Raw genomic sequence first — 25,092 nt, 5'->3', positions numbered from 1 at the left:
AAATCCATTTATTTTTTGAAAAAAATAAAAAGGACCACTTTTTTCATCACAGACCTCGTGTGTGTGTGTATATATATATATATATATGTTTTTAAGTGACAGATTTATTTGGAGATTAATGTAATGTGAGGTTGGAGGTATGGTTCTTCTGACTGACAGTAACATCTTTTTTTCAAAAGAGATCAGTCCAAGAAAGGCAGCAGGATATATAGATTCAGACAAACATAAATATCACATCAAACAATACACATCTCAAAATAAAGTCCAAACAAACTGCAGGGAAAAGCACATTATTATTAACCATCATGCCTCACAGGGTGGCCAGAGTAAATGCTCGGGGATGCTCGCCTCCTTCCCTCCTGTGGTAAGAGAGGGATCTTTTCCCTGTGCTTCTGTTTAGAACTGTTGTTTACTACAAACAGCACTGGAATAAACAATGCAACTGTTGATATATTAGAACTTAGGCCTTTAAAACTCTCTTAGAACTCCCTTGTGCAACCAGAAAAATCTGGAAGGATGCCACAGGATGCCCAAGGAAGGCACAGCACATGCCTAGGTCATACAAGACATGTTCAGATAAAGCACACAACACAATGGTCAATATGAATTTGTGACCATGTTCAAAACAAACGCACAAAGGACACAAAGGCTGGAGGATCAAATCAATTAATTGTTTTTTATATAGCGCCAAATCACAACAAACAGTTGCCCCAAGGCGCTTTATATTGTAAGGCAAGGCCATACAATAATTATGTAAAACCCCAACGGTCAAAACGACCCCCTGTGAGCAAGCACTTGGCTACAGTGGGAAGGAAAAACTCCCTTTTAACAGGAAGAAACCTCCAGCAGAACCAGGCTAAGGGAGGGGCAGTCTTCTGCTGGGACTGGTTGGGGCTGAGGGAGAGAACCAGGAAAAAGACATGCTGTGGAGGGGAGCAGAGATCAATCACTAATGATTAAATGCAGAGTGGTGCATACAGAGCAAAAAGAGAAAGAAACAGTGCATCATGGGAACGCCCCAGCAGTCTACGTCTATAGCAGCATAACTAAGGGATGGTTCAGGGTCACCTGATCCAGCCCTAACTATAAGCTTTAGCAAAAAGGAAAGTTTTAAGCCTAAGCTCTGCCTCCCATTCTACTCTTACAAACCCTAGGAACTACAAGTAAGCCTGCAGTCTGAGAGCGAAACGCTCTATTGGGGTGATATGGTACTACGAGGTCCCTAAGATAAGATGGGACCTGATTATTCAAAACCTTATAAGTAAGAAGAAGAATTTTAAATTCTATTCTAGAGTTAACAGGAAGCCAATATGGGTGAGATATGCTCTCTCCTTCTAGTCCCCGTTAGTACTCTAGCTGCAGCATTTTGAATTAACTGAAGGCTTTTCAGGGAACTTTTAGGACAACCTGATAATAATGAATTACAATAGTCCAGCCTAGAGGAAATAAATGCATGAATTAGTTTTTCAGCATCACTCTGAGACAAGACTTTTCTAATTTTAGAGATATTGCGTAAATGCATAAAAGCAGTCCTACATATTTGTTTAATATGCGCTTTGAATGACATATACTGATCAAAAATGACTCCAAGATTTCTCACAGTATTACTAGAGGTCAGGGTAATGCCATCCAGAGTAAGGATCTGGTTAGACACCATGTTTCTAAGATTTGTGGGGCCAAGTACAATAACTTCAGTTTTATCTGAGTTTAAAAGCAGGAAATTAGAGGTCATCCATGTCTTTATGTCTGTAAGACAATCCTGCAGTTTAGCTAATTGGTGTGTGTCCTCTGGCTTCATGGATAGATAAAGCTGGGTATCATCTGCATAACAATGAAAATTTAAGCAATGCCGTGTAATAATACTGCCTAAGGGAAGCATGTATAAAGTGAATAAAATTGGTCCTAGCACAGAACCTTGTGGAACTCCATAATTAACCTTAGTCTGTGAAGAAGATTCCCCATTTACATGGACAAATTGTAATCTATTAGATAAATATGATTCAAACCACCGCAGCGCAGTGCCTTTAATATCTATGGCATGCTCTAATCTCTGTAATAAAATTTTATGGTCAACAGTATCAAAAGCAGCACTGAGGTCTAACAGAACAAGCACAGAGATGAGTCCACTGTCCGAGGCCATAAGAAGATCATTTGTAACCTTCACTAATGCTGTTTCTGTACTATGATGAATTCTAAAACCTGACTGAAACTCTTCAAATAGACCATTCCTCTGCAGATGATCAGTTAGCTGTTTTACAACTACCCTTTCAAGAATTTTTGAGAGAAAAGGAAGGTTGGAGATTGGCCTATAATTAGCTAAGATAGCTGGGTCAAGTGATGGCTTTTTAAGTAATGGTTTAATTACTGCCACCTTAAAAGCCTGTGGTACATAGCCAACTAACAAAGATTGATCATATTTAAGATCGAAGCATTAAATAATGGTAGGGCTTCCTTGAGCAGCCTGGTAGGAATGGGGTCTAATAAACATGTTGATGGTTTGGATGAAGTAACTAATGAAAATAACTCAGACAGAACAATCGGAGAGAAAGAGTCTAACCAAATACCGGCATCAGTGAAAGCAGCCAAAGATAACGATACGTCTTTGGGATGGTTATGAGTAATTTTTTCTCTAATAGTTAAAATTTTGTTAGCAAAGAAAGTCATGAAGTCATTACTAGTTAAAGTTAATGGAATACTCAGCTCAAGAGAGCTCTGACTCTTTGTCAGCCTGGCTACAGTGCTGAAAAGAAACCTGGGGTTGTTCTTATTTTCTTCAATTAGTGATGAGTAGAAAGATGTCCTAGCTTTAGGGAGGGCTTTTTTATAGAGCAACAGACTCTTTTTCCAGGCTAAGTGAAGATCTTCTAAATTAGTGAGACGCCATTTCCTCTCCAACTTACGGGTTATCTGCTTTAAGCTACGAGTTTGTGAGTTATACCACGGAGTCAGGCACTTCTGATTTAAAGCTCTCTTTTTCAGAGGAGCTACAGCATCCAAAGTTGTCTTCAATGAGGATGTAAAACTATTGACGAGATACTCTATCTCACTTACAGAGTTTAGGTAGCTACTCTGCACTGTGTTGGTATATGGCATTAGAGAACATAAAGAAGGAATCATATCCTTAAACCTAGTTACAGCGCTTTCTGAAAGACTTCTAGTGTAATGAAACTTATTCCCCACTGCTGGGTAGTCCATCAGAGTAAATGTAAATGTTATTAAGAAATGATCAGACAGAAGGGAGTTTTCAGGGAATACTGTTAAGTCTTCTATTTCCATACCATAAGTCAGAACAAGATCTAAGATATGATTAAAGTGGTGGGTGGACTCATTTACTTTTTGAGCAAAGCCAATAGAGTCTAATAATAGATTAAATGCAGTGTTGAGGCTGTCATTCTCAGCATCTGTGTGGATGTTAAAATCGCCCACTATAATTATCTGAGCTAAGCACTAAGTCAGACAAAAGGTCTGAAAATTCACAGAGAAACTCACAGTAACGACCAGGTGGACGATAGATAATAACAAATAAAACTGGTTTTTGGGACTTCCAATTTGGATGGACAAGACTAAGAGTCAAGCTTTCAAATGAATTAATAGTGTGGTGCGATATGTATTTCCGTAGGATTTTTGTGCCAAAATTGATTTTTTTGTTGATTTGACTTGGTTAGTGGTCCAGTTAACTGAAAATAATGGGGTACAATTTTTCTGACCCCTGTAACACCCCTCTATGGGGGTCATTCTGCCCGGGTGGCCCTCAAACAGTATAAAGCGTATCTTCCTCAATTCTAGACCAATTTTCACAATCTTAGTCCTTTTTTTAATTTGTAAGGGTGCTAAATACATAAATAATACACCCTGCATGCAATAAATCAAGCTTTGTTGCTTTTCTGTATTTTGGGGGGCTGGGTCTCCTAAGGGCCCCAAAATTAATCTATGGGGTTATGAGGGTACTCAACATAATAATGATACACCCTGGATAACATGAAAAATATTGATTTCATTTTTGGTTATCTCCCTTCGCAAGATATCAGCTGTCACTTTCAGTTTTGCAACTGTGTCAAGTGAATCTAGGTGGACATCAATAGCTTTGCTAACACCCTTCAGGGTAACAAGTTTGTCAGGCTCATTCTTACGCAGTAATTTGACAAACTGGAAATTTGGCAGACGCTCAGTGATTAACTTTTTCAGGTGTTTTCTGTAGTTTTCATCACCCTTGACCTCTATCTGATATCTTTTCAAGAGCGAGATGTAGGCCTCATTCACCTCAGCCATATTTATTGTGTCACAATCATCCACAACTGTATTTTGAATGAACATGAGTAACTCTTCATCACAAAGAGATTGGATCAGAGGCACATTGCTGTGGCCCTCAGAAAGACAGGTTCTCTGTGCTGACCGTAAGCAGTTTCTGTGATAGAACTTTTCTTGAGCAGCTGCATCACCAGCATCAAACAGATCAGAAACACAAGTTCGGACATGATCATCACATGTGTTCAACTTTATCTGAAGCAATGTTTCACCCATTCTATCAGTAAAAACCTGATGCAAAGACTCTTTGGCCTCAGATGCACAGAAAGAACATGAAGAGAACAGACACACCTCTGCTTTAGATAGACTTTTTGACCTTTTTGGACAGTTTGGAGCATTTGAACATGAGGGGCGACCTAGAGCAGGAAAGAAACCTATGGGGGAGTTAGATCTATCACGCTTTTTAGCACCCTCCCTGAGTCTTTTAATTACACATTTATTCACAAGGGGTTTACGGCATTCACTGTGATATAACAAGTCTTTTCTTTTTGACTGTTCCAAACTTGATAAGCTCTCTGTGAGGTTTTGAATGCTGGTATCCCCAAGGCTTAGTCTTTCTTTACAACAGTCCAGGAGTTCTTCAACCATCTGTGGATTACAAACAAGTCTTTTGGATGATGTTTCACCCTCATTGCAAATGATACAAGCACTCATTTTGCAGACACAGCTTCAAGGATACTCACTTCACCGTTATGCATAATCTACAACACACACAAATATAAATATATTTTAATACAGTTACCTATAGATGTTATTTTGATAATGTGTGGTGTCTTATTCTAACTTATTCTATCTTATTCTATGTTATCTTGTGTAAACTAATTGTTAATCAGAAAACATTTACCTTATTTACTTATATAACATGTGTTATTGTTACAGTATATAAAAATAAGTATTACTTAACTGGTCATGAAACCAAATGTTAACACTGAAATTATTATTCCCTTAAAAACCACAGCATCTCCAAAGATTCCTGTCTGTCCAAAACTGACTGTGGTCACTGAAAAATGTATGAGTAACATGTAGTTGATAAAACTGGTAAATTGTAACAAATCCTTATTCCATTAATAATATAAAGACTTAAATATCAGTCTGTGCTGAGTCTGCAATTTATAAAAAAAAGTTTTATATGAAGTTAGCAACAATGAAAACCCATAAAAGACTCTAAAGTTTAATAGAAGTGACTAAGAACAGGGGAAGATAGTAATTTAGAGGGTTTTTTGCATCCTCGGCAAACAAGTCCCTCCAAAAGGGGGTTATGGGGGTCAGAAAAATTGTACCCCGCTATTTTCAGTCAACTGGACCCCTACCCAAGTCAAATCAGCAAAAAAAATCAATTTTGGCACAAAAATCCTACGGGAGCCCTTTTTATGACATATCGCACCACACTATAAAGCTCTGTCTGGGTTTTTGATTAATTAATAAGCTGGAATGGAAGATTGCTGCTAATCCTCCGCCCCGGCCCGTGCTACGAGCATTCTGACAGTTAGTGTGACTCGGGGGTGTTGACTCATTTAAACTAACATATTCATCCTGCTGTAACCAGGTTTCTGTAAGGCAGAATAAATCAATATGTTGATCAATTATTATATCATTTACCAACAGGGACTTAGAAGAGAGAGACCTAATGTTTAATAGACCACATTTAACTGTTTTAGTCTGTGGTGGAGTTGAAGGTGCTATATTATTTTTTCTTTTTGAATTTTTATGCTTAAATAGATTTTTGCTGGTTATTGGTGGTCTGGGAGCAGACACCGTCTCTACGGGGATGGGGTAATGAGGGGATGGCAGGGGGAGAGAAGCTGCAGAGAGGTGTGTAAGACTACAACTCTGCTTCCTCGTCCCAACCCTGGATAGTCACGGTTTGGAGGATTTAAGAAAATTGGCCAGATTTCTAGAAATGAGAGCTGCTCCATCCAAAGTGGGATGGATGCCGTCTCTCCTAACAAGACCAGGTTTTCCCCAGAAGCTTTGCCAATTATCTATGAAGCCCACCTCATTTTTTGATGATCAAACAATACTATAGTCAGTCAATGGATGCTCAATGAGGGCAGTTTGCTGTGATTTTCATGAATAAAGTTGACTATTGTTGTATTTACAATATATGTTACCACAGCTGAATGCAACAGCAAAAGAAATTCATTTGACCAAATGAATCGCTATTGCAAAACGTAAATAGTGGATAAGCTACTGACACATGGGTTTTATCTTTTTTTTTTTCTTTTTTTTTTAAGAGAGGAAATGTGATCAGATGTGAGTGGCCCCCTCATGGTGAGTGCTGACACGCAGCACTATAATGTCACAGACCCACATTGGACATTTTTGCTCGACTCTTTCAGTAGTTTGGACTGTGGCGCAGCAGTGCAGCTGTCTGAATGAGCATAACTGGCAGAGTTCAACAAATCAGACAGGATGTTTCTTCTTGACAGCTAGGCAAAAAGTGATGGAAAAGCTCATGATTCCTCTCTATATAGCCAGTCGCATATGGTCACAAAGCAGACGCCAATGTTGCCCCCAAAAAACATTCAAGAGTCTACTAGGATGCAGACGCACCAATGAATAGATGTTCAAAGAACACCATCGATCGCCACAGTGTGTGTGCACAGAGGAAGCACCGTGGACACAGAAGACTCCATGGTCGCTGGTGGTCATACAGAGAGGGAACAGTGGATGCTTGGTGAATGCATAGCTTGCCAAGAAATTTGGTAATTACAATGCACAAGGAGAATTGAAGCACTTAAACAGAAAGGTGTTTTTGCATCCCTTGTACATCCTGGCAATTTTTTGGATGCACAAAGGATGCCATCCTGTGTAAGGAACCCTTGACTGCTATGGAGAGGATGTGCTCTTGGATAGCACACCAGTATGGTGCAATACACGCTGAGACCTCAAGTTTCCGTATACAGCAATTAAATGTTATACTGCAAAGAACTGTTTGGCTGTGTGCTACCAGGAGCTACAGGCTGGTTACAATAGAATCGTTAAAACTCATTTCCACCAAGCGGTTCAGGTCGGTGCAGCACAATATGGTATGGAACAGTTAAGTCTACTTTGGCTTGCATTTTCCCCGCCAGCAATACAGTAGTGTTCTGAATAATAGTAGTGCTATGTGACTAAAAAGATTAATCCAGGTTTTGAGTATATTTCGTATTGTTACATGGGAAACAAGGTACCAGTAGATTCAGTAGATTCTCACAAATCCAACAAGACCAAGCATTCATGATATGCACACTCTTAAGGCTATGAAATTGGGCTATTAGTAAAAAAAAAGTATAAAAGGGGGTGTTCACAATAATAGTAGCATCTGCTGTTGACGCTACAAACTCAAAGCTATTATGTTCAAACTGCTTTTATAGCAATCCTGTGAATCACTAAACTAGTATTTAGTTGTATAACCACAGTTTTTCATGATTTCTTCACATCTGCGAGGCATTAATTTTGTTGGTTTGGAACCAAGATTTTGCTCGTTTACTAGTGTGCTTGGGGTCATTGTCTTGTTGAAACACCCATTTCAAGGGCATGTTCTCTTCAGCATAAGGCAACATGACATCAAGTATTTTGACATATCCAAACTGATCCATGATACCTGGTATGCGATATATAGGCCCAACACCATAGTAGGAGAAACATGCCCATATCATGATGCTTGCACCACCATGCTTCACTGTCTTCACTGTGAACTGTGGCTTGAATTCAGAGTTTGGAGGTCGTCTCACAAACTGTTTCCGGCCCTTGGACCCAAAAAGAACAATTTTACTCTCATCAGTCCACAAAATATTCCTCCATTTCTCTTTAAGCCAGTTGATGTGTTCTTTGGCAAATCGTAACCTCTTCTGCACCTCTTCCATGCGTCTCTGGTTTTTTGTCCATTTTAAAGCATTGGAGATCATTGTAGATGAACAGCCTATAATTTTTTGCACCTGCGTATAGGTTTTCCCCTCTCCAATCAACTTTTTAATCAAACTACGCTGTTCTTCTGAACAATGTCTTGAACGTCACATTTTCCTCAGACTTTCAAAGAGAAAAGCATGTTCAACAGGTGCTGGCTTCATCCTTAAAAAGGGGACACCTGACTCACACCTGTTTGTTCCACAAAATTGACGAACTCACTGACTGAATGCCACACTACTATTATTGTGAACACCTTTTCTACATTTTTTTTTTTTTTTTTTTTACTAATAGCCCAATTTCATAGCTTTAAGAGTGTGCATATCATGAATGCTTGGTCTTGTTGGATTTGTGAGAATCTACTGGTACCTTGTTTCCCATGTAACAATAAGAAATATACTCAAAACCTGGATTAATCTTTTTAGTCACATAGCACTACTATTATTCTGAACACTACTGTACCTTTTGTTTGGTAGGCAGAGCATGTAGATATTGAAATACATGTCATCGAGAGCGTATATGATGTGGTGCCGCCTTGCTCTCTCCACACGGAGGCCAAACAGAGTAATTTAATTTTTATTTTATTTTACTCTTGGTGGATCATGGGATATATTTTCATCATGTGGATAATGCTGAAGAATCAACTGATGCCTGTGGTAAACGCTGGCGTGAATGAATGAGGTTTCCCCAATTTTCCCGGCTTAACGTGGGGAGCGAACTCAGCAGACTCAAAGACTGACAGAAAACGGACTTTAATTTTAGATGAATTAAAAAATAATGCCTTCACTAAACAGAGTTGCTACAACAGCTTGCAAGCTGCTCACACAGCGCTCTTCCTGCCTCTTCAGCCTGCACTAGACTCCGCACCCAGATGGACTGGCCGTTGTCCTCAGCGTGGATCCGTATAGTTATGTGATTGGCTGAAAAATGTTACATTTCACATTTATATGCGTTGACTGCCCACGTTGTATATCTGAAATGGTATGTGTCAAATCAAAACTATGTTTTGTCTGTGTAGCATGGAAAGCACAGAGAACAGTATGCATCATGGCATCAAGAACAGTATGCATCAAGAACAGTATGCATCATGGCGTCCCAGAGGAGAAATAAAGTTATCAAATGGACCGAGGACAAGAGACATACTGTCCAGCAATTTCAACTTTTAAAATAAGTAAATTTTCTGTGAAAACACACAAAACAGCGTGCCATACTGTGCCGACCCAGACCGGTTGGTGGAAATAGAGCTTTATAGACACTATCTCCATGCTACCGGCCAACATGAGGCCCTCTGTAAAGGCTGTGCAATCACTTACACTGAAGCAATTTATCTGTAGTTTCATTAATATGAGAGAAACGTGCAATGTTTATTGTCCAGTCAGTGAACATAGTGAACAGATGCCCACAAGCAGATTTAAGACTTTTTAAAGGCCAGTCAGAATGAAATTAAAGACCAATGTTACAATTCATAATTTGTGAATGATTTTACAGTGACAGGAGTGCCAATGCTGCGACCAACCTCTGCTGGAACAGGAACAATTTAACAAACAGACAAACAACAACAACAAAAACAGAGTTCCCACCAGATATTATTCACTGACCTAAACAGTATTTATTTATTTATTTACATAACTTACAAGGGCCCGGGAAAGGGCAGTCTAGGGTCCCCTGCTGGAGCTGTTTGCCCCCGTGACTCGAACCCAAAGAAGCAGTTAAAAACGATAACTTACAAGGGGTGCAGCACCGATTGAGAAAAAAAAGGGGAAATAAAAAGAAACAGACATGCCCTCACTAATGTTTACCACTGCACACGAAGTGACTGAGGGATTTATATCAACAATCAGCTCTAGGTGAATTATTTAATCCCTTTCATTAGATGACATACTCACTGATCTACTGATGGTAGGTTTAACACAACCATCTGTCTGAAAAATCAGATCAGACGTAATCAGCAAGGATGAGCTCTGCAAAATTCATGACCGTTGAATACTAAATTTTCAACATCAGCGATTATAAAGGGCATTGTCAACAAAAAGTAAAACCAACCCTCTTAATCCTGTGACCAAAGGATATTATATAACACACAATTATGGCATACAGTCTTGTAACCTACAGACAAAAGTCACATTTCAGTTTACATTAAGACACAAGCACATTTTTTGAATGTTTAATAATAATGTTTAATAAACATTTTCAACTCTAACTAAAGATAAGTAAGCATAGCTGGTTAGCCCCTTGTGGAAGAGCAGGCAATAAATTCAATGTTGTGAGGCAGCATGGCACATTTCCACCTATGACAAGAGAAAGTAGTGGCTCTGTACTGGCTCTGGTCCAGATGGAGCAGCTGGTGTCGGGACACATCAGCTCAGTAATCCAGGCTGTAGACGGAGCCAACAGAGCAGAACAAAGAGTGCTCCACAATGAGGAGTGGGAGGAAAATGTAAATGTAATACAACCAGCGTCCATAAAAAGAATTTAAGGCCTTAGGCTTGTAAATACACTTCTCTCCGCACTGTTATTTTGCTTCTGCACCGTGAGTCGCAAAAAAACAAAAAATATCTTCAGTCTGTGTAAGTACAGGTTCGGGGAAAATAAATAAATAAAAAATCAAATCAATCTGCCAAGTCAACATGCAAATCAGACATGGATCTGCATGAAGACTGTGTTTGACAATGTACAGTGGGGTAAAAAAAAAGTATTTAGTCAGTCCCTGATTGTGCAAGTTCTCCGACATAGAAAGATGAGAGGTCTGTAATTTTCAACATAAGTACACTTCAATTATGAGAGACAAAAAGAGAAGAAAAAAAAAATCCAGAAAATCACACTGTAGGATTTTTAAAGAATTTATTTGTAAATTATGGTGGAAAATAAGTATTTGGTCAATAACAAACAAGCAAGATTTCTGGCTCTTACAGATCTGTAACTTTTTCTTTAAGAAGTTCTTCTGTCCTCCACCTGTTACCTGTATTAATGGCACCTGTTGGAACTCGTTATCTGCATAAAAGACACCTGTCCACAGCCTCAAACAGTCAGACTCCAAACTCAACCATGGCCAAGACCAAAGAGCTGTCGAAGGACACCAGGAAGAAAATTGCAGATGTGCACCAGGCTGGGAAGAGTGAATCTACAATAGTCGTGCAGGTTGGTGTGAATAAATCAACTGTGGGAGCAATTTTAAGAAAATGGAAGACATACAAGACCATTGATAATCTCCCTCGATCTGGGGCTCCACGCAAGATGTCATCCTGTGGGGTCAAAATGATCATGAGAAGGGTGAACGAAAATCCCAGAACTACATAGAGGGACCTCATGAATGACCTGCAGAGAGCTGGAACCAAAGTAGCAAAGGCTACACACTATGCAGAGAGGGACTCAAATCCTGCAGTGCCAGGCGTGTCCCCCTGCTTAAGCCAGTACATGTCCAGGCCCATCTGAAGTTTGCCAGAAAGCATATGAATGATCCAGAAGAGGATTGGGAGAATATCATGTGATCAGATGAAACCAAAATAGAACATTTTAGTAAAAACTCAACTCGCCATGTTTGGAGGAAGAAGAATGCTGAGTTGCATCCCAAGAACACCATATCTACTGTGAAGCATGGGGTGGAAACATCATGCTTTGGGGCTGTTTTTCTGCAAAGGGTACAGAACGACTGATCTGTGTTAAGGGAAGAATGAACGGGGCCATGTGTCATGAGATTTTAATTCAAAACCTATCAGTGAGAGCATTAAAGATGCAACGTGGCTGGGTCTTCCAGCACGACAATGAGCTCAAACCCCACGCTCGGGCAACGAAGGAGTGGCTCCATAAAAAGCATTTCAAGGTCCTGGAGTGGCCAATCCAGTCTCCAGACCTCAATTTTTTGAGGGAGTTGAAAGTCCATGCTGCCCAGCGACAGCCCAAAACATCACTGCTCTAGAAGAGATCTGCATGGAGGAATTGGGCCAAAATACCAGCTAAAGTGTGTGCAAACCTAGTGAAGACTTACAGGAAACGTTTGACCTCTGTCATTGCCAACAAAGATTATGTTACAAAGTATTGAGTTAAACTTTTGTGATTGACCAAATACTTATTTTCCACCATAATTTACAAATAAATTCTTTAAAAATCCTCCAATGTGATTTTCTGGATTTTTTTTTTTCTAATTTTGTCTCTCATAGTTGAACTGTATCAATGTTGAAAATGATAGACCTCTCTCATCTTTCTAAGTAGGAGAACTTGCACAATCAGGGACTGAATAAATACTTTTTTACACCACTGTAATTCTGTGGAATGTGACATTTAAGTATGATATTAAATAAATAATTTTGGTCTCTGAAGAACACAAACCATAATTTCTCCAGATAATTTCAGAGTCTCCCATATGCCTGCTGGCAACCTCTGTACATCATATCCAGCCACTGAAACCTGTGAAGCTGGGTCTATATTATGGGAGTAATACATAATAGATACAAAATGAAAATCAATTTTAAATAAATATGCATACATTGATACACGGACCAGTGACTCAATGAAAATCACTGGTTCCCAAATGTTTTCTGCAGGGCCCCCTGTTGTAGATAGGAATATTTTTGAGATCTCGCCCCCAGACACTCCAAACTCCACTGGAATTTCATTTGAACATTGTAATTTATACAAAACACAAAATTCTTATTGAATAAAACAAAATAAAATGACTATTCATATTAATCAATTTTCAGCCGCTGTTCTGGGTTGCGGTGGCAGCAAAGCAAGCAGCTCAACCCACACTTCCCTGTCATGGTCAATCCACCATTTTCCAACAGAGGACCATGGCCTCAGAATTGGAGGTGCCGATTCTCATCCCAGCTGCTTCACATTCTGCCTCAAACCTACTGGAGGCCACCGCCTGATGAAGCCAACAGAACCACATCGTCTGCAAAAAGCAGAGATGCAACACTGAGGTCACCAAACTGGACACTCTCCAGTCCCTGACTGTGCCTTAAACTCCTGTCCGTCATCATCACGAACAGGATTAGTGAAAAGGGCCAGCCCTGGCGGAGTCCAACACCCATCAGAGACCGGTCTGAAGAAATGCAGAGAATACGGACAAAGCTCCTATTTTGTTCATTAAGAGACCAGATCGCACGTTGCAGCGAATCCGGTATCCCATACTCCTGCAGTCCCCACACTCTCCAGTCCCCCTTTTTAAAGATGGGGACCATCACCCCAGTTTTCCAATCCAGACGTACTGTCCCTGACTTCCATGCAACATTGTATAAGCGTGTCAGCCATGACAGCCTAACAACATCCAAAGATGTCAGCAGCTCAGCAACTCTCATGCACCCCCGGTGACTTGCCACCAAGGAGTTTTTGACTCCTTCAGTGACTTACACTAGGGTGATGGCACTGGATCTGCCTGAGTCTTCCATCCTTGCCTCCTTGATGGAGATCATGTCGGTAGGGTTGAGGAGCTCCTCAAAGTGTTCTTTCCACCACCTGACAATATCCTCAGTCCAGTTCAGCAGCACCCCTCCCCTGCTGAACACAGCCTGGGCTAAAAACAGCCTCTCTTTCCTGAGGCAAGGCACCTGACAGTTTGCCAGAACTGTTTTGAGGCTGACTGAAAGTCATTTTCCATGGGCTCTCCAAATTCCTCCCCTGCCTGAATTTTTGCCTCAGCCACCACTGAGGGCTGAGGCTGCAGTCCTTCTGGCCTGCAGATACTTGTCCACTGATTCTGGAGACTTCTGTGTTAACCAAACATGAAAGGCCTCCTCCTTCAGCTTGACAGCTTCCCTTACAACTGGAGTCCACCAGCGGGTTCTTGCGTTGTTGCCACGACAACCACCGACATTCTTCTGGCCATAGCTCAAAGCAGCTGACTCAGCAATGGAGGACTTGAAAATGGGCCACTCTGCTTCCATGTACCCGAACTCCTTCAGGATCTGGAATAAGTTTCTTCAGAGGTGCGTGTTGAAGAACGTCCAGACAGGTTCTTCCACCAAACGCTCTGAGAAAACCCTCACCACATGTTTAGGTATTCCAGGTCGGCTCGGTGGCTTACCCCACCATCTGACCCTACTTCCGATCATGCAATAATTGAAAATGGCCTCAGGACATTACATAGTCATGTGTGCTTTTATTTACATTTGATATCATAAACAATAAAAATATGTAGAAAGCCAAGCAAGTCATTACTATTTGAGGAACTGTACAAACAGCAACTTAATCTGAGTCTGATGTTACTTATCCTTCTTAAACTGCTGGCACCACCACCACATATGACATTTATTTGATAATTAAACTGTCTTTCTGTGTGAGTGAGAAACCCTAACCTTGAGCAGCTCCAAGTTGCCCGTTTTGTCTGGGTGAACACCTCCCGCAGGATGGCCCATCCTCACAGGAAGGGGGACAGAAGTGGCTCTGAAGGAAGCAGCAGCTGGATAAACTGAGGTCCAGTCCTGATCCACTGCCATATTTTCTGTCCTGGGCTTTAATGTCTGATAGTCAAGGTACAGATAAAAATGCTAGCTTCATCTTTGGGACACAGAAAACAAAACAAAAAAAATAAATAAAAATAATAATAAAAATAATAATAAAAAAATAAAAATAATTATCTCGGCCAAGGAAGTTAAGTTTTTGCCTGTGTATGTCCGTTTGCTGGAAGAATTAGTCCAACTGAATAACTGTTTTTAGGAAATTTGGTGAAATTACTGATAAGAGAGACCTCATACTTTAGTGACCAAATGTGACTACAGGAGCTATCATACTCTCCCTTTGCCCTTTCTCTTCCTTTTACACATGATGAAGGGAAAGGGGGGGGCGGGAAAGGAGTGGCCAGTGTGAGTGGAAGTATTGGGAATGGGCCATAGAAGGGCGCACACTGAAAGTGCTTAAATTCATCATTTTGAACCAGAACAGCACTTCATTTTTAACACATTTTATGTTACAACCTTATTCCAAAATGGATGAAATTCATTTTTCCCCTCAACATTCTACACACAATAACCCATAATGATGACTTGGAGAAAAAAAAAAGTTTTTTGTTTTATTTTTTTTTAGATTTTTTTTTTTTTGGAAATGTATTAAAATAATAAAAAAACAAAACTAAGAAATCACATGTACATGGGTATTCACAGTCTTTGCCATAAAGCTCAAAATTGAGCTTAGGTGCATCCTGTTTCCACTGATCATCTTTGAGATGTTTCTACAGCTTAATTGGAGTCCACCTGGGGTAAATTCAGTTGATTGGACATGATTTGGAAAGGCACACACCTGTCTGCATATAATGTCCCACAATTGACAGTGCATATCAGAGCACAAACTAAGCATGAAGTCAAAGGAATTGTCTGCAGACCTCTGAGACTGGATTGTCTTGAGGCACAAAACTGGTGATGAGCACAGAAACATTCTGCTGCTTTGAAGGTCCCAATGAGCACAGTGGCCTCCATCATCTGTAAATGGCAGAAGTTTGGCTCCACCAGGACTCTTCCTAGAGCTGACTGCCCATCTAAACTGAGCGTTCGTCGGAGAAGGGCCTTAGTCAAGGAGGTGACCAAGAACACGATGGTCACTCTGTCAGAGCTCCAGCATTCATCTGTGGAGAAAGGAGAACCTTCCAGAAGAACAACCATCTCTATAGCAATCCACCTATCAGGCCTGTATGGTAGAGTGGCCAGACAGAAGCCACTCATAAGTAAAAGGCACATGGCAGCCGGCCTGGAGTTTGCCAAAAGGCACCTGAAGGACTCTCACATCATGAGAAACAAAATTCTCTGGTCTAATGAGACAAAGATTGAACTCATTGGTGCAAATGCCAGACATCACATTTGGAGGAAACCAGGCACCATCCCTATAGTGAAGCATGGCTGTGGCAGCATCATGCTGTGGGGATGTTTTTCAGCAGCAGGAACTGGGAGACTAGTCAGGATTGAGGGAAAGACGAATGCAGCAATGTACAGACACATCCTGGACGTGAACCTGTTACAGAGTGTTCCTGACCTCAGACTGGGGTGATGGTTCATCTTTCATTAAGCATCTTTCATTAAGACAATGACCCGAAGCACACAGCCAAAATATTAAAGGAGTGTCTTCAGGACAACTCTGTGAATGTCCCTGAGTGGCCCAGCCAGAGCCCAGACCTGAATCCAACTGAACATCTCCAGAGAGATCTGAAAATGTCTGTGCACCGACACTCCCCATCCAACCAAATGGAGCTTGAGACGTGCTGCAAAGAGGAATTGGCAAAAGTGCCCAAAGATAGGCGCGCCAAGCTTGCGGCATCACATTCAAGAAGACTAGATTATAATTGCAGCCTAAAGTGCATCAACAAATATGTATGTATATGTAATTTCTTAGTTTATTTTCAATAAATTTGCAAAAAAAAAAAAAAAAAATCATGTCATTATGGGGTGTTGTGAGTAGAATTTTTGGGGAAAACTTAACTTACAGCCATATTCCATTTTGGAATATGGCTGAAACATTAACTGTGGGAAAAGTGAAACGCTGTGAATACTTTCTGGATGCACGGTATACGTAGCCCATTTTCCCACACATTTGTTAAGACAAGTCCTTTTTAGAATCATTTGTGAATTTCTCAAGAGATAATTCACAGTTATTTTTTTGGGGGAAAAAAAGCCATATGCAGAATGATATTGCTAATATCTAAGAACATGTGACAATCCACAAATCTTGGATTGTTCCCCAGATCTGCAGCAAATCTCAAATGCTTTTAGATATTAGCACTCGATATGTCTACTTCCCACCACCACCCCCCAAAAACATCTATGCATCATCTCTTGACAAATTCACAAAAATGCCCTGTTGTTGTTGCCCTGCAATGTTAAAGAAGCAAACATTTAAATTCCTGAAATTGTACCCTTAAATTAGATCCACACCAAAAGTTAATGGTTTAATTCATAAACCACCTTTCTGTCAAATTTCAAGAAAACTGGTTTAGGACTTTTTGCATAACCCCGCTAACAGACAAACAGCACTGAAAATATGACATCCTTGGCAGAGGTAATAATCCTGAAAATGAACAGAAAAATGCCCCTGAAAACATAAAATTACCACAATTAATAATTAATCCATAACTGCACACATCTGAACAATAAGACACATATTCATTCACACAATGTCCACAAATAAAATACTTTCTGGAGTATAAGTCACTGTTTGTTTTTTCTTTTAAGTACTTTGGGAGATCCTGCAATTTATACTCTGGTGCAATTCATACACCAAAAAATTGCGTGTTAGTTATTATTAATAATTGGTGGTGTCTTTTTGGCTGCTCCTGTTTGTTCAGGGTCGCCACAGTGCATACAGCCAGATCAATATTGGTATCTGACACAAGTTTTATGCTGGATGCTCTTCCTGACGTAACTCCAGTTCTACCCGGAGAAACACACACAAAGCCCCTGGTGTTCCGAAGAGGTCTCACATCCAAGTACTAACCAGGCCCCACACTGCTTAGCTTCTGAGATCTGACAGAATCAGGCTTACACAGAGCAGACTGGCTGCGTTAATTATTATTACAATCCCAATTCCAATAAAGTTGGCACGTTGTGTAAAATGTAAATAAATACAGAATACAATGATGTGCAAATTCTTTTCAACCTATATTCAATTTAATACACCACAAAGACGAGATATGTAATGTTCAAACTGATAAACTTTGTTTTTGTGTAAATATTTGCTCATTTTGAAATGGATGCCTGCAACATATTTCAAAAAAGCTGGTATGTTTACCACTGTGTTACAACAACTTTCCTTCTAACAACACTCAATAAGTGTTTGGGAACTGAAGACACTAATTGTTGAAGCTTTGTGGGTGGAATTCTTTCTCATTCTTGCTTGATGTACGACTTCAGTTGTTCAACAGTCCGGGGTCTCCTTTGTCGTATTTTGGGCTTCATAATGCGCCACACATTTTCAATGGGCAACAGGTCTGGACTGCAGGCAGGTCAGTCTAGTACCCGGACTCTTTTACTACGAAGCCACACTGTTGTATCACATGCAGAATGTGGCTTGGCATTGTCTTGATGAAATAAGCAGGGACGTCCTCCAAAACCTTGATGTACCTTTCAGCATTGATGGTGCCATCACAGATGTGTAAGTTGCCCATTCCATGGGCACTAACACACCCCCATACCATTACAGACGCTGGCTTTTGAACTCGCGCTGGTAACAATCTGGATGGTCTTTTTCCTCTGTTGTCCGGAGGACACGACGTCCATGATTTCCAAAAACAATTTGAAACATGGACTCTTCAGATCACAGCACACATTTCCACTTTGTGTCTGTCCATTTCAAATGAACTCGGGCCCAGAGAAGGCGGCAGCGTTTCTGGATGTTGTTGATGTATGGCTTTCGCTTTGCATGGCAGAGTTTTAACTTGCACTTGTAGATGTAGCGACGAACTGTGTTAACTGACAATGGTTTTCTGAAGTGTTCCTAAGCCCATGCAGTAAGATCCTTTACACAATGATGTCGGTTTTTAATGCAGTTTTTGGAGATGCTCCTTTTATTCCCAATTATGACACTCACCTGTTTCCAATTAGGTGTTCTTTGAGCATTCATCACTTTCCCAGTCTTTTGTTGCCGAGTCCCAACTTTTTTGAAATGTGTTGCAGGCATCCATTTCAAAATGAGCAAATATTTGCACAAAAACAATAAAGTTTATCAGTTTGAACATTAAATATCTTGTCTTTGTGGTGTATTCAACTGAATACAGGTTGAAGAGGATTTGCAAGTCATTGTATTCTGTTTTTATTTATATTTTACACAATGTCCCAACTTCACTGGAATTGGGGTTGTAATAATAATTTAAAAAACATAATATTTATGTAGGGCTTTCCCAGGAATCAATGCAGAAAATGAACTAAATCCCATGAATTAAATATTGTCAATAATAATAGTACACCAAAACAATGCACAAAAATCCCAAATTAAAGAGCTGATAATACAAAAAAAAATAATAATAATAATAACAAATAAATAAATAAATAAAAGGTGCGATTTATGGTGCAAATTACACTCCAGAAAATATGCCACAATCTGATGTAATGTCAGAAATAAACTGTTGCATTGGTAGAAGTCTGTGTAACTGGAGCTACTCTCGTTTTTATCTTTTTATCATCTGACATTTACAGTTGTATGCAAAAGTTTAGGCACCCCTGACAATTTTCATGATTTTTCTTTATAAATCATTGGCTGTCTGGATCAGAAATTAAAGTTTAATATATCATATAGCAGACAAGCACACTGATATTTCAGACGTGAAATGAAGTTTCTAGTATTTACAGAAAATGTGCAATAATTATTTAAACAAAATGAGACAGGTGCATAATTTTGGGCACCCACGTCATTTTATTGATTTGAATACATTTAGCACCAATTATTGGAACACAAAATTGGTTTGGTAAGCTCACTGACCCTTGACCTCCTTACACAGGTGAAACCAATCATGAGAAAGGGTATTTAAGGTGGCCATTTGCAAATGTTTCCCCTCTTTGCATCTCTTCTAATGAGTGGTAAAATGGGAGCTTCTAAACAACTCTCAAATGATCTGAAAACAAAGATTGTTCAACATCATGTTTTAGGGGAAGGATATAAAAAGCTATCTCAGAGATTTCAGCTATCAGTTTTCACTGTGAGGAACATAGTGAGGAAATGGAAGACCACAGGCACAGTACTAGTTAAGGCCCGAAAAGGCAGGCGACGAAAAATCTCAGGTAAGCTGAAGCAAAGGATGGTGAGAACAGTCATAGTCAACCCACAGACCTACTCCAAAGACCTACAACATGATCTTGCTGCAGATAGTGTCTCTGCGCATCGTTCAACTATACAGCGCACTTTGCACAAAGAGATGCTGTAATGAAGAAGAAGCCTTTTCTGCGTACATACCACAAACCGAGTCACTTGAGGTATGCTATAGCACAAGGCAGCTTCATTTTGGAATAAGGTGCTGTAGACTGATAAAACTAAAACTGAGTTATTTGGACATAACAAGGGGAGGTTTGCATGGCTGAAAAAGAACACAGCATTCCAAGAAAAATGCGTGCTATCTACACTAAAATTTGGAGGTGGTTCCATCATGCTTTGGGGCTGTGTGGCCAGTGCAGGTACTGGGAATCTTGTTAAAGTTGAGGGTCAAATGGAGCAGCAGATTCTTGAAAACAATGTTCATGAAAGTTGCTCCAGGGCTGGATCTTTCAACAAGACAACCCTAAACACTGCACAAAATCTACTAAACATTCATGAAGAGGAACAAGTACAACATTCTGGAATGGCCATCTCCGTCCCCTGACATGAATATTATTGAAAATCTGGTGTGATTTTAAGCGGGCTGTCCATGCTCGGAAACCAACAAACCTGAGATGTTTTGTAAAGAAGAATGGTCCAAAATACTTTCAACCAGAATCCAGACTCTCACTGCAAGCTATAGGAAGCATTTAGAGGCTGTTATTTCTGCAAAAGGAGGATTTATTAAATATTGATGTATTTTTTTCTGTTGGGGTGCCCAAATTTATGCACCTGCCTATTTTTGTTTAAAGAATTACTGCACACTTTCTGTAAATCCGATCAACTTCATTTCACTTCTCAAATATCGGTGTTTGTCTGCTATATGATATATTTAACAAACTGCTGATCCAAACAACCAATGATTTATAAAGGAAAAACATGGAAATCATCAGGGTGCCCAAACTTTTACATACAACTGTAAACTGCATAACAAATTTTCCAATATTATGTGTAATTTATTTTACAGACTCTTGTAAAAGAACAACATTGCAGACTTACATCTCTTTTTGGTTTTCCTACTGAGGATCTACGGTTTGTAGCAGAAAGGCCTGAAATTCACAATAAGATAAGCCAAGTCAGCATGTGTTCTAACATAGAAACAGGATATTTTGAAATTCAAAACGCAAAACTATGACCGATCCCAGATTTTTGAATGGGATAATTTGTTAATAATAATAATCTGGCAAATGTGACATTTAAGTCTGATATTAAATTAACTCAATTTATTAAATGTTTTGAATACATGTTACTTGACATGTTCTAAATGACCTAAACAAGTCGTTTCTTATAATGACACCCATTTTCATATTATGTTGACAGAAAGAAGATAACAGACCTACATGTTACCCAAACATATTTCTGGTAAGTGCTGAAACAAACACGTCAGGCCCTTTTCCATTTCACAGTTCTGGCACTCGGCTCGAGTCTACTTGGTTTTGTTGCTTTTCCATTAAGGATAGTACCTAGTTCCTGGTGTTTTTTGGTATCTGCCAATACTAAAAGGTGAAGTCAACAGGCTGCCAGTCACTGAATGGTCAGAGAGTGTCATCACTGGAGGAGTCATGAACACGATATCCAACCAAAAATCAAACCTGCCATTTTTAAGTAGTCACAACAGTGTTACAGTGACCATGCTTTTCTTTTGTATCACACAAGATTTTTTTACTTGCACAAAACCACACCGTAGACCACCGAGGAGTTCCAGACATTTCTGTGTTTGGTGGCGGAGAAGGGAATCCAGAGAGAGCCGAAATGAGAAAATATTTCAGGAGATCGGACATTCAAGCAATGCAGAGAAAAGCTTAAAATTGATTAGAGGACCATCAAGGGCCCTAACAGTCAGAGTGGGTTGGACCGTAAGGGCTGGAAATGGTTCAACCAGACAAACACCGACCGGCGAGCAACGGGAGGCAGGATGACCTCGAGCCACCCACAGCTTTGCTGGAGGCGATGACTGAGGATGGTATGGTTTTTGTGACTTTGTAGTCTGTAGTCTGCTTGAAAGCATCATTTAATGTTTACTTATACAACTGGTGGGATGCACACTTTAACAAAGGATATTTTGAGTCTAAACTTGTGTTAAAGTAACATCATTGTCTCATGTATGCAAACGCGAGCTAGCTAGTTAACAATCACTAACTAGCGAGCTAACTAACTCCATTCCCCTTTGACAAAAACAAACACCTAAAGTCAGGTGATTTCACTGATTAACTGATTCCATCTGCTCAAAGGGATATTAATCAGTGAAATCACCGGGTGGAGTCAGTGGCTGCAAAGAAAACCTACACCCTCTCTGCCCTTTCTGGAACAAGTTGCCCACCCCTGGTCTAGCTGATTCAAGTAATGACAGAACTATATAATGGAAAATGGCCTTTTATGACTGTTAGTCAACAGCCCCCCAATTAACTTCTTTTTCTATTTGTAAAACTGCTATCAGAACATTTTTGGGCTGTAGGTGAGGCAAAACAACAAAACAACATTTAGCCACTATGCCCTGCCAAAGGAGGGATTTTCTTGGAAGTCAGGAGACAAACATTCAGTGTGAAGCACTGTGCAACCTTGGGGTAGGTAACATGGAAAAATACAGTACACTTTTTTCCACGATGGGTTTTTAAGACTATTTTTCAAGTTACTGATCAGCAGAGCTGAACTATTTTCCAGCTTAAAAAAAAAAAACAACAACAACAACAACAAAGGCAAACGTTATGAAGAAGGAGGGAGGAATAAAAAAAAAACCCATTACAGACCATTTTGGCCAAAGTACCTTCAACAAAATGACTGACATTGTTTTGAATTGTATTTAACTACAATCAGACTTCTGCATAAATCCCATCCTAACACAAACATTGAAAAGAAAAAAAAACAACACACCACAGCACCGCCATGCTTCATTTTTTTGAACTGTCAGAATATTCAAAAAGTTTTAACAATAGAGACAAGGGTCAGTCCATGTGAAATGACCGGAAGCCTTCTGACTGACCAGTTCTGATTTGCTTCATACTTTCACTAAACTAATGCAGTAAACACTGCACAAAATGTTAATGTTATAAATTTGTTGTTTTTTTCTTATGCAATCATGATGTTAAAATAAACAAAAACAATTATATTTATATTTAGATAATTTTCCCAAAGTCACATATGAGTAGGCAACTTTAATAAATTCCAAAGTCACAGAGCTGTCAGATTAATCACTCTTGTGTTGCTGTAAATGATCTTATTTGCGCCATGTTTTTTCTTCCTTTGGCTGTGTTGTAATTTGGAAAATCTTTGGAATTTAACATTTTCAATACTTGTGAAGTGGAAGCGACCACATCAAGTGGATGAAAGATGCACTGATCAGGTTTCCACAATGAAACGCTTTGCACACCAGAGCTAACAGTTACAGTCACTTGCCCAGTTCCGGATCATTGCCAGTTCCGGATCACTGCTGTAGTTTTTGCGCTGCCGTTTCTTGTAATCAGCACGAATCAGCTAATACTTGGTACCAATGGAAAGATTGATGTTTTGTCTACAAACGACCACAAGCTCGACTGGATCCAGCCATCCTTGTGATCAGCAGAGGAATCAAAACATCCTGGTGTCTGTGGCGTGTGCGCTTTTTCTGACTCACTCATTCCTGCAAGTTTTAAAGTATTCATTCATTCATCTTCTACCGCTTAGTCCAATTAAGGGTGGCGGGGGGCTGGAGCCTATCCGAGTTGTCAAAGAGCGCAAGGCGGGGTACACCCAGGACAGGACGCCAGTCTGTCGCAGGGCCACAAACAGACAAACAAGCACAGACACACCCACACACACACACACACCTAAGGACAATTTAAAGACTCCAATCCACCTAACCCGCATGTCTTTGGATGTGGGAGGAAACCGGAGCACCCGGAGGAAACTCAAGCACACACGGGAAGAACATGCAAACTCCACACAGAAAGGCAATGGGTATTGAACCCACAACCTTCTCGCTGTGAGGCAACAGTGCTAACCACTAAGTCACCGTGCTGTAACAATCTCTAAAACGTAGCAAAGGTGAGTTATCCGTTCGGTGTTTTGGGTTCTAGAGTGGGAAAATACTTACTTACTTGGGTAGAAAATGTCAGTGTGTTATGTCTTCCTGTTTAATTGCTGCACACATTTATCTCCAATGCGAAAATTTGTTGGTTGCGGATCACTGAAGCAGCAGCCTCGTGTCTGTAGTTATGAGTCATGTGGACTTTGGGGGTCATCTCAACATCACGAATAGACATGAATGTGGGGGTTTTTACTTTTTAATTCGGGAGAAATCTAACCACCACACTTCATTTTTTGCTTGTAAAAACGTATAACGGTGCCTTTCGAAACTAAGTAATAATTTCTATCATTTTGTGTTCAAAACACATTCTAAGGCACAGTGTGTATCATTCTGCATTAGAAGGGCTCCAGCAAGATGCCAGGAATGAACCCAAAGTGAGACAGTGTCGTGATCCGGAACTGGCAAAAGTGATCCCTTTCTGGCAAATGTTTGCACCACACATAATGTGGCTTCACACTTTAAGTAGAAGCGCTGCTCCACCCAGACGTTTTCAGCTAAATAACATCCAAATAACCAATACAACAATATACAATTAAAGGACACTCAGTTGCATTAAGGCTCCGTATAGCGGGACTTTATAAAAGGTGATCCGGAACTGGGCAACCGTCTGTAGCTTAGCGGCCAGCGAGACGAACCCAACCATTCTGGACCAGGAATAAAACTCACCTTCCTTCCCAAACGGAGCGGTCATAGATAACGCCCTCACGTATATCAGTTTGCTCCCTGAGCTCTGCAAGACAACGCCAAGAACATTTATTCTACGGAAGGACATAAATGCCTTACATGTGTGATACGCCATGTTTTCTCAAATACTACAGAAGCCACCGAGGGACAAAAATTTTACTAGCGAAACGTTGAGCCTCAAAACTGTGCATCAGTGCCCTCTACCGGCCAACACGATGAACTGAACGCATAGGAAGCTTAATATCGTTGAGGTTAGAATAAATGTACATTTACAATTTCGAAAAATATAATATAATAAAATAATAATTATATTTGTTAAATTGTTTGTCGCTGCACTGAGTCCTTGATGTGACCGTCCACGTGCAGCCAGCGGTTACCTCTCGACCTCA

General features: G+C 40.1%; 1 protein-coding gene across 1 annotated transcript in view; it reads right to left on the bottom strand.

Moving 5' to 3' along the window:
* mrps35 (mitochondrial ribosomal protein S35) overlaps positions 1–24,851 on the bottom strand; it is a 38,021-nt gene extending 13,170 nt beyond the window's left edge. The window contains exons 1-3 of the mRNA XM_034176040.1: positions 24,686–24,851; positions 20,956–21,005; positions 14,487–14,651 (exon numbers count right to left, since the gene is read on the bottom strand). Coding sequence (XP_034031931.1) covers positions 14,487–14,651; positions 20,956–21,005; positions 24,686–24,818 — 348 coding nt within the window. The 5' untranslated portion in view covers positions 24,819–24,851. The remainder of the gene's footprint in view (positions 1–14,486; positions 14,652–20,955; positions 21,006–24,685) is intronic.
* Positions 24,852–25,092: the final 241 nt, after the last annotated feature.

Source organism: Thalassophryne amazonica, chromosome 8 (genome assembly GCF_902500255.1).
Source record: "Thalassophryne amazonica chromosome 8, fThaAma1.1, whole genome shotgun sequence".
Lineage (NCBI taxonomy): Eukaryota > Metazoa > Chordata > Actinopteri > Batrachoidiformes > Batrachoididae > Thalassophryne > Thalassophryne amazonica.
This window is presented reverse-complemented; position numbering and strand designations above follow the sequence as displayed.